Source organism: Oncorhynchus keta, chromosome 16, assembly GCF_023373465.1.
Source record: "Oncorhynchus keta strain PuntledgeMale-10-30-2019 chromosome 16, Oket_V2, whole genome shotgun sequence".
NCBI lineage: Eukaryota > Metazoa > Chordata > Actinopteri > Salmoniformes > Salmonidae > Oncorhynchus > Oncorhynchus keta.
In genome coordinates, this window is record NC_068436.1 from 8,051,991 (window position 1) to 8,062,685 (window position 10,695).

Below are 10,695 nucleotides of genomic sequence, written 5' to 3' on the forward strand. Positions count from 1 at the left end.
TCAGTGACATGATGTTTAAGAGAGTAACTGACACACACTGGATAAATGAGTTCTGTTTAAATCAAATACGTTTTATAGCCTTGGTATTCCTGTCACTGTTTCTCTCTGACCCCCCACCCCCTCTCTGTTTGGTAGGCTGAGGAGGAGGAGGAAGATGAGGACGCTCCGCTGAGTTTGGCGTGGCCGGAGACGAACCGCAAACGAATAACGTATCTCCTTATCCTCCCCATCGTCTTCCCTCTGTGGCTCTCTCTGCCGGATGTCAGGAGAGAGGTAAGTGGAGCTGCGATACTCCTCAGACTACATTAACATTTGCGGTGTAGCTATGATTGATTGGTAGGTAGGTCGTTTGGTTGATTGATTTGTGAAAATCTATGCCGCTGACGCTTCAAAAGGACATTGAAAGTTTTCATGAAACTTTTTTTTTTTTTCAGACTTCCACAAAATTCTTCCCCATAACCTTCATTGGTTCAATCTGTTGGATTGCTGCCTTCTCCTACCTCATGGTATGGTGGGCTCATCAGGTAAGCCCCTCCCTGGCACCTGTCACACTCATTCTGAGCCAATCAAAACAGGGTTTGTTTTTATCGGTTTGCCTCCTGATACAGGACAGGGTTGCGTTCAGGAGGGCCCAAAGTAAAATGTTGTGGAACGTTGCAGGTAGAAATGCTATGAATAGAGCCGGCATGATTCTTTACTCTAGAATTGAGATGACTGTTATAAGGCCAAAAAATGTGTCAATCATTACATCACCTCACCTATGGTCTTTTGATTATGGTGGAAGCATATCAGTCTGTGTGTGACCACGACACATAATCCTAACAGCTAAGCAACTACTTCCAGTAGTACCTACTAGCTCCCCCGTCAGATCAACGTTAACCTCGACTATAGAACAAGAGCCAACCAATCCAAACAAGACCCAGTTTCAGCCGTGTCTATTGCCAGACGTCATAACGCCGAATCGGATTCTTCGTCTTTGTTTGAACAATGTAATTAACCCATTTTCACTCTCAGGTTGGAGAGACCTTCTGGATTACAGAGGAGATCATGGGATTGACCATATTAGCAGCTGGTACCTCAATCCCTGATCTAATCACCAGTGTCATTGTAGCCCGGAAAGGCCTTGGTGACATGGCTGTGTCCAGCTCTGTGGGCTCCAACATATTTGACATCACCGTGGGGTAAGTCGGCCTAAAAGCACATTTAAAATGCTCCAACTCCTGTTTGCATGAATGAGTCATTCTTTGATGTTTTTCTCGGGCAAGCTCTGTCGCTCCACATTTGCAATGTTACAGTAGTTTTGCACAGATCTATGCTCTTCTGAATGACAAATGTCAACCTAGAAAGTCATAGGATCAACTGCAACTATGTTTTCACTTTACCACCGTATAGTCTCCTCTAGACGGTAACGGTACATGTGATTTCTATGTTTCTCCGTCTACCCTTCCAGCCTGCCGTTCCCTTGGCTCATCTACGGCCTGGTCAATGACTTCAAGGCGGTGCAGGTGAGCAGCAACGGCCTGTTCTGCGCCATCGTGCTTCTCTTCCTCATGTTGCTCTTCGTCATCATCTCCATCGCCTCCTGCAAGTGGAAGATGAGCAAGGTGCTGGGAGGCCTCATGTTTCTACTGTACATCTTCTTCCTGGTAACCAGCGTCATGCTGGAAGACAAGATCATCGTGTGTCCCATCTCCATCTGAAAGGCCCCTCTTCAACCCCGAACCCCCTGGAAACACAAACGCACACAAAAGGCACACACAATCATATAATCCTCCGGTTGTCAATGGGGGCTTCCGTTGTGAGGAGCAGTAGAAAAAAACGAGCCTGGCGTGATTGATTGATTTCAAATGTCCGAGCACAACCTGCAGTTGATAATTCGCAAACTTATTGAGCAGGGCAGACGGACCTGACGATGAGCGATTGATTTCACGATGCTACTGCCCAACGGGGTGGGTCTCTCTCCACGTCACATGACCACATCGAGAGCTTCGGTTGGTTTGAATCCGTCGTTGGCTGACAAACAGGCAATTGTAATCACGCCTATGATGGAGAGTAGGGGACCACGTCTGGTTACTCCAATCCAGAGGACTATGTGATATGATTAGAGAATATATTTGAATTAGACAGGTATCAACTGTCCAACTGTCAGTCGGGCTCAAAAACCTTGATGACTGTATGAAGTGGAACTCTGGAAAAGGTCCAGCATTGTCCTAACCAGAAAGTGGAACCTGCCAGAGAAGTGTGGGAAGGTTGCACGGATCAAGCGGAAGTGTTTTTCTTGATTTTTGTAAATTAGTTTTCAGATGTATTTATATTACAAATGATTCATTGCAAAACCCAAAAGGTTTTTGTTCTCAAATCAAAATATAAAACTTGTACAGTTCTGATTTTGGTTTATAACTGGTACATGGTTGTATGAACTTGCAAAGTATGGAAAGGTAAAAGTGTATATGAAGAGAAAATTATATTAATATGAAGACGGTTGTTTTGTTTGGGACAATTTTGTTAAGTAAATATAATAGAAATACTATAATGTTAATTTATCTTCGGTTTCGTAACCCCAACCCATATTTTCCAAATTGTTTGACACTTAATATTAAGGTGAATCCAGCAAATCTACTGTACCTAATGCTACAACATTTTTATGTTTGAAAAAGTAACTATACAATTATTTCGGTAAAGTACTTCCACTTATTCTATATGAAAATCAGTTGTGGAACATGACAAATGTGAATAGCTAAAATGGTCGCCAGGTGTGAGATTCAGCACACCGTATGATGTCGGCACACACTATATTAAATCAATTTCGGTGTACAACAACCCCTTTCAATCAAATGCATTTATAAAGCCCTTTTTACATCAGCAGATGTCACAAAGTACTATACAGAAACCCAGACTTAAACCCCAAACAGTGCAGATGTGAAGTGTAAAAACATCTAAAGTGGGGGTTGTGAACTCTGTACAAATGATCATTTTTCCATGTTTGATACCGTTTGTATGCTTCAGAATTATATAGGCAACATCTAAATATATACATTTTTATACGTTATTTGTTTGCCTGATTTCTCTGTATAATACAGCAAACAGTAACACGTATATCTGAATAACATCCAGGTTCTTTTTCTTCACTTGTGATCAACGGAACAGAATAGGGGTTGAAGATTTTATATCGACCAAAGCAAAATAGCATGTGAATGATATTATCCGGATAATCAATAGTTCTTCTCTGTAACAAAATCTAGATGTTCCTTCTCCACTATAAGATCGATCATAAAAAAAATGTCAAACTATTTAGTTGCTGCAGAATTGTTACTTTACCATTGCAGTACGGTGCTTACACTGGCAATGGCAAAACATATCACTGGGATATACTATATGTGATGTTTTAACAATAATTGAACCATCCCACACTGAATAGGCTAAATAAATAGACTGCTATATTCACAACTAAAATAGTGGATTATCTTTGTTAAAAGATTTTCTATTTATTACTGTATCCCCCTTCACTTTTTTTGGTTAATTTCTCAAAGCCAATTTCCTCATTGTCAATTTGTTTTCTCTCATGTATGCAATTTGTATGCATACAAACAGTTTGTGAGCTGTAATGTCAACTCACAATATGATCATTCCATCTTATAGTCAGACCAATATTGCTTCCACTACTTTAGGGATCAATGTGGATATCTACAGAACACTGTTAGATGGGCAGATAACATCTTAACTCTAGACAGCCACATTAAAGTGAAGCACTTTCATATCTAGAGTGTGCAATTTGTTGATATTCTTTTTCAATGGATCTTATGCGTGTGTAACATTTTAATGTATGGATGAGCAGGAAAGAAAAACTGTCAACATGCAGAACGATATGGAAGGCGTGGAAGTCTATCACAATACAGAACAAACAATGAATGGCCATGCTTTTATATTTGTTACAAACCATATTTAAGTACGAATCATGTATATGAATCATAATCATGTGTACTTGAATCATGTATAATATTGTCAAAATCATATCAGTCATTCTGTATAAAATGTCATAATGATAATAAATGAAACTGTTTGAAATTAGGTGTCAATTGCTTTATTTCGGAATCAAATCACCCAGAACTTACCAGTCAAAACTATCCAATAAATGTTGTCCTCTATAATATACAAAGATTCATTATAGGGTGCAATGGTGCATACATTATGGATTTGGTTACACACCTGCTCGTTCTATTACAAACTGACCAGGTGAAAGCTATGATCTCTTCTTGATGTCACTTCAAATCGGTGGAGATGAAAGGAAGGAGGCAGGTTGAAGGATTTTTAAGCCTTGAGACATGGATTGTGTGTGTGGGCCATTCAGAGGGTGAATGGACAAGTTAAAAGATTTAAGTGCCTTTGAATGGGGTACGGTAGTCGGGACCAGGCACCCCGGTTTGAGTGTGTCAAGAACTGTAACGCTGCTGGGTTTCACACAAACCGTTTCCCCGTGTGTATCAGGAATGGTCCACCACCTAAAGGGAATCCAGCCAACTTGACACAAGTGCAGGAAGCATTGATGTCAACATGGGCCATCATCCTGGTGGAACGCTTTTGACACCTTGCAGAGTCCACGTCCAGAGGAACTCAGGCGGTTCTGAGGACAAAAAGGGGGGAGCAACTCAAGATTAGGAAGGTGTTCCTAATGTTTAATCCACTCAGTGTAAGAACATAACCTAATAGCTCTTCCTAGTGGTTGAAAAGAACCACAGCAACCCGGGACAAATTCAGTTGGCAAATGTAGTCGAACGTTACAGGTAGAAATGTCATGAATAGAATGACACCTTATTACACACTGAACAAAAATATAAATGCAACATGGAACAACTTAAAAAATGTACTGAGTTGGAGTTCATAGAAGGAAACTAGTCAAACGAAAGCAATTCATTCCTGAAAAAAAGTAATAGGGGAGTGGATCAGAAAACCAGTCCCTATCTGAAGTAAACACCATTTGCCTCATGCAGCGCGACACATCTCCTTCCCATATAGTTGATCAGGCTGTTCATCATCCAACCTCACTGAGCTCGAGCTGTTTTGCAAGGAGGAATGGGAAAAAAAATTCAGTCTCTCGATGTGCAAAACTGATAGAGACATACCCCAAGCGACTTACAGCTGTAATCGCAGCAAAAGGTGGCGCTACAAAGTATTAACTTAAGGGGGCTGAATAATTCTGCACGCCCAATTTTTCAGTTTTTGATTGGTTAAAGTTTGAAATATCCAATAAATGTTGTTCCACTTCATGATTGTGTCCCACTTGTTGTTGATTCTTCACAAAAAAATACAGTTTTATATCTTTATGTTTGAAGCCTGAAATGTGGCAAAAGGTCGCAAAGTTCAAGGGGGCCGAATACTTTCGCAAGGCACTGTATGCACACACCACTTTTCCATTTAATTATTTAGTTTTTGAAACAAGTTCTTTTTTTCATTTCACTTCACCAATTTGGACTATTTTGTCTATGTCCATCACATGAAATCCAAATAAAAATCCATTTAAATTACAGATTGAAACTCAACAAAATAGGAACAACGCCAAGGGGGTGAATACTTCGGCAAGGTACTGTATGTATGCTGAGTACTTGTTGGCTGCTTTTCCTCCACCCTGCGGTCCAACTCAATTGGGTTGAGGTCGGGTGAATGTGGAGGCCAGGTCATCTGATGCAGCACTCCATCATTCTCCTTGGTCAAATAGCCCTTACACAGTCTGGAGGTGTGGTGGGTCACTGTCCTGTTGAAAAACAAATGATCGTCCCACTACGCGCAAACCAGATGGGATGGCGTATCGCTGCAGAATGCTGTGTTAACTATGCTGGTTAAGTGGATCTTGAATTCTAAATAAATCACTGAGTGTCAGCAGCCCCACACTTCCTCCATGCTTCACTGTGGGAACCACATGTAGAGATCATCCGTTCACCTACTCACAGGTCTTCCTTTCCTGTGGCAGTCCTCATGAGAGCCAGTTTCACCATAGTGCTTGATGGGTTTTGTGACTGTACCTGAAGTTAAAGTTCCTCTAATTTTCCACACTGACTGACTTTGTCTTAAAGTAATGATGGACTGTCGTTTGTCTTTGCTTATTTGGGCTGTTCTTGCCATAATATGGACTTGGTCATTTACCAAATAGGGCCATCTTCTGGATACCACCCCTACCTTGTCACAACACAACTGATAGGCTCAAACGCATTAAGGAAAGAAATTCAACAAATTTACTTTTAACAAGGCACACCTGCTAATTTCATTCCAGATGTCTCACCTCATGAAGCTGGTTGAGAATGCCAAGAGTGTGCAGAGCTGTCATTAAGGCAAAGGGCGGCTACTTTGAAGAATCTCAAATATATTTTGATTTAAGACTTTTGGTTACTACATGATTCCATATGTTATTTCATAGTTGATGTCATCACTATTATTCTACAATGTAGAAAACAGTAAAAATACAGAACAAACCTGGAATGAGTAGGTGTCTCCAAACTTTTGACTGTACATACGGTATTTTTTCCCCTTTGACACTCATTTGTACCAGAATTGTATCACAAAATAATTTCAATCAAGGAGTGTGATTTCATATGAAAAAGATAAACAATCATTAATGTGTCATTTTTTATTTGACATTTTTGTAGTGCAACTTAACATTACTGTCCATTTCATTTATAAGTGAACAGTTAAACATTCAATTAGAATGCAATCATTTCAGTCACTACTGAACCTACAGTTTGTATTTTCTCTTCTTAACTTGGCACTTGTAGTCAAGTCTGATTCATTGAATGTTTGCTTCCATCTAGTAAAAAAAAACATGAAACCAGAAATATAAAGCATGTCCCCTTCAGTGAAACTTCTGAGCCTCGAAATAATATCTAGATTATCGATGTTCACACAACCATCTTTTCACTTTTCTCAGCCTGTAAAAGTGCATTGTGTTGTTTGGCATTGTGGTTACGGTATTACCATGGTTACAGTAGGCTATTACAAGGGTGATTACTCCACTCGGCACTTGATCTTTTTGCCGTAGCCGTCGACCACATCCGGGGTGATGCTCTCGTCCTCCTCCACGTCTTCTGTGACGGACTTGCCCACCAGCTGGAAGATGTCCTCGGGGGGAATGCCCTTCGGCTCGCCCACCTTCACCCCCAGCATGTCCATACTCAGCACAGTGCCTTTGGGGATTGCCACCTTGGCCACCACTGATTTCCCCAGCTGGAAGAGAACACAATCAATGTATTAAAAGAAGTTCTGACATCCTTTCCTGTTTGAAGCAACAAACCAAAGATCATATAGCCCATAGGGTACAGAGTTTTTCCAGGTCAGATGACAAGGTTGGGGGAAAAAAACTCCTGGCCCTAACACACACCCACCCCTGAATTGGAATAAATGCTTAAATAATGTTTGTAAAAAAAAATACCCAATTGTCTTACATCCGATAGCCTGACTGCCATTAACCATTGCAGATGGCCATGTGGTGGCGTAACAATAACGTCATCTGTAGGAATACAATGAAAAGTGCCCATCCACAAAGTACCTTATCGTGGCATGGCTTCTCACAGGGCAGCATCTGCTTGATGCCCGTCCCCAGAGACCTCTCCACCAATCGAATAGCTTTCACCAGCTCTGTCAGCTCAGAGGGCTCCAGAGAAGCTTCGTGGTCACTTCCCTTCCAGCTCTTGTCCAGGGTCACATGACGCTCAATGACCTTTGCCCCCAGCGCCACTGCTGCCACGGAGATGTGGACCCCAGACTCGTGACCGGAATATCCAATGGGAATATCAGGGAATTCCTTCTGGTATTCCTATGAACGAGATCATGGGTCATTTTCCTGCCTCGAAACATGTATTCTCTCTGGATTTAGCCTTAACCACAGATTTGCAATGTGACTGTTGCACTAGTGGTCCATTGGGGCAGGAGGTAGCCAAGAGCGTTGGGCCAGTAACCGAAAGGTTGCCAGATCGAATCTCAAGGTAAAAATCTGTCATTCTGCACCTGAACAAGGCAGTTTACCCACTGTTCCTAGGCCGTCATTGTAAATAAGAATTTGCTCTTAACTGATTTGGCGAGTTTAATAAAAATGTAAATAACAGAAATAAGATGCACCATGTGTTTAGGGATGATCTTGCCTGAAAAAATTATTTCATTCAAACCAATGAAAAACTCTTACTGCGATGACACGCAGGTTGACATCTTCAGCCTCCAATGGGTAGGCACTGGTGCACTGCAGGATGCAGAAGTTCTGATTGTGTTTCTTGACCGTCTGGTAGACCCGTCTCATTGTCTCCATTGACTGCATGCCACTGGACACCACCATGGGGCGACCTAGCATTAAACCAAAGAGACTTGAGATTTCACACAACAAAATCTACGCTTCGCTTTATTCTTGATATTGCACATTTTTTTACTACACTTTCATGAGTATAAAGTAGACCAAATAATCAAACTACTTCAGAAGCTAAAATGCTCATTTTTACATTAAGCAGCCTAAGACACCCGATATCTATCATATTGTAAACTTTAAATCACTGACCTTTTTTTGCAGTCTTTTCCAGATAGGGAAAGTTATTGGTGTCCCCTGAACCGACTTTGAAGAAGGGCACATCAAGCTCATGTAGGAACTCCACAGCCATCTAACAAGAGATATACAACAAATAATTAATAACTGTTTTTATATGCATTTTACAGGCCTATTCGATGTAGTACCACAGTAGGAGTCATAATAGCCCAAGAAACCTAATTGTTTCCCCCCCATTCATTTTTCCAATAGGGGATTTTAGAAACTCATAAAATAAAGGCTGTGTTTCATGTAGGATCAACCCTGGCTTGATGTTTTGATAACCGTGTAAATCTCTCTAGGACAAGGTGACTTATCAAATTTATTTGCCTGTATTTACCCCACAAAAAAAAAGCTACTTAGCTGCTAATGTGGCTGTCATAAAGAACTACAAACGCCATAAAGAACTACAAACGCCATGATGATCTCCATGACACTGCTGAATCGAGGCAAATGTAAGAATCTCTGGATTAACTATATACAAATCACCCTGTCCGAGAGATTTAGATGGTTATCAAAACGTCACACCAGGGTAAGGATTCAGTAAACACAGCCCTTATTTTAGGCATTTCTAAAATTCCCTACAGGAAAAATGAATTGTGAAACAATTGGAACCATTTCCCCATTTGACCGCTAGGTTTAATGGGTTTTATGACACCTCCACAGTGGGGCTCTATGGGCCTATTCCACATCACCATCACTCTTACCTCATCCATTCCTGAAGCAGTAAAGAAAATTCCAACCTCCTTTGCATAGTTCTGCAGCTCTAGGTATTGTACATGACTGAACTCAAGATGGCGCTTGTGCTCTCCGTATGTCTTTCCCCAGGATTGTTTGGAGGTGTACGGACGCTCCAGGGCACGCTTGTTGAACTTGTACTCAAGCTCACTCTTCTGAAACTTGGCGCAGTCTGCCCCGCAGTCCTGTGAATTGATTGTCAATATGAGTAGGGTCACAGTTGTAAATTGTGTTGCCAAGGAGGATGAGGAGGAAACCTTGTTTCAAATCTTCTATCATTTATTGAGACAGGTGGGTTCACACCCCAAAGTGCCACATGTCATGATGACACTCACCTGTCTCGAACAATGAGAGAAGATTTGAAATAGACAAGATGGCGACAGACAGAAAGATAGTGTCGCCAAGTTAAGGTTGGTTGAAATTTCACTGTGCTACACCAAACAGTACCTAACCTGTAACTCACAGTAAGGCCAGAAAGGCATTTCACTGTACTTGTGCATGTGACATTAAAAAGCTTAAACTTGACTTGAAAACAAAATATTTGGTTAAATCACATTATCATGTGCAACAATCTATAGCTAACACACCCACTGCCTTTCATAAAACACAGTCAAATGGTGTGATCATTTTGTATATGGGGGTGGGTATCGGTTGTGCCATATCTCTGGCAGGAATTCCATTTCAAACCAATATCAGTCCTTAATTGACCAATAGATGCCCATGGTCTCAATGGCACAAGTTCACAATTTGAAATACAGCCCCAGCAAGCAAGAGCAGGTTATTGTTATTTTACAGTCATATGCGCACTGGAATCGATCATTTCCTCATTGGCACAGTAGTAGGGCAGCAGTCCAACAAGAAGCAGTGTCATCCAAGAGACTGGATTGTCAGTTTTTAATTTAAAAAAAATTTATTTCACCTTTATTTAACCAGGTAGGCTAGTTGAGAACAAGTTCTCATTTGCAACTGCGACCTGGCCAAGATAAAGCATAGCAGTGTGAACAGAAAACACAGAGTTACATGGAGTAAACAATTAACAAAAAGAGTCAAATGTATTTATACTAAAGAAGCCGCTAGTTAACTAGCAAGTAAGTCAGTACCATGGTCCCCAATACAGCAGCTGAGCTAATTAATTCATTTTGCTACTAACATTACCTTGGCCATCTTGATCATTTTCTTGGCAATTTCAATATCTCCCTGGTGGTTCTGTCCAATTTCTGCAATAATAAAACAGGGGTTAGAACCCCCAATCATCCTGCCAGGACAAAGCTCGAATTTCAGAGGCATTTTAGAAATGTGATAAATGCGGTTTCCTAAAAAGTTTGTAGCGATAATATGGCTAGGGTCGCTTGCTCTGAACCAGTAGTACAGAAACAGTCAGGTGTGGGTTCTCGTGGAAGAAG

The 10,695-nt window shown here is 41.0% G+C and overlaps 2 protein-coding genes across 3 annotated transcripts in view; one reads left to right on the forward strand and one right to left on the reverse strand.

The window, feature by feature from the left end:
* LOC118395461 (sodium/potassium/calcium exchanger 2-like) overlaps positions 1–4,056 on the forward strand; it is a 20,502-nt gene extending 16,446 nt beyond the window's left edge. The window contains exons 7-10 of the mRNA XM_035789269.2: positions 136–273; positions 435–524; positions 1,015–1,181; positions 1,451–4,056. Coding sequence (XP_035645162.1) covers positions 136–273; positions 435–524; positions 1,015–1,181; positions 1,451–1,700 — 645 coding nt within the window. The 3' untranslated portion in view covers positions 1,701–4,056. The remainder of the gene's footprint in view (positions 1–135; positions 274–434; positions 525–1,014; positions 1,182–1,450) is intronic.
* A 2,548-nt stretch (positions 4,057–6,604) lies between these two features.
* LOC118395463 (sialic acid synthase-like) lies at positions 6,605–10,695 on the reverse strand. 2 transcript variants are annotated; one of them, XM_035789271.2, is made up of 7 exons: positions 10,448–10,695; positions 9,262–9,477; positions 8,531–8,630; positions 8,168–8,322; positions 7,535–7,801; positions 6,964–7,212; positions 6,605–6,796 (listed from the first exon to the last, which is right to left on the reverse strand). In XM_035789271.2, exons 1-6 carry the CDS (start codon positions 10,577–10,579, stop codon positions 6,994–6,996), a joined length of 1,089 nt encoding a protein of 362 aa, XP_035645164.1. In that variant the 5' UTR covers positions 10,580–10,695; the 3' UTR covers positions 6,605–6,796; positions 6,964–6,993. The 2 variants fall into 2 exon arrangements, with proteins under 2 accessions (XP_035645164.1, XP_052320586.1); XM_052464626.1 differs by having other exon boundaries at positions 6,605–7,212; positions 10,448–10,694.

Bases quoted from the DNA above. Each gene is read 5' to 3' on its own strand.
- LOC118395463 (XM_035789271.2), bottom strand. From the start codon at position 10,579: ATGCCTCTGAAATTCGAGCTTTGTCCTGGCAGGATGATTGGGGGTTCT. The intron at 9,478-10,447 runs GTAATGTTAGTA...ATCAATTCACAG, and splicing joins AAATGATCAAGATGGCCAAG to GACTGCGGGGCAGACTGCGC. The intron at 7,802-8,167 runs GTAAGAGTTTTT...TCTCGTTCATAG, and splicing joins TCAACCTGCGTGTCATCGCA to GAATACCAGAAGGAATTCCC.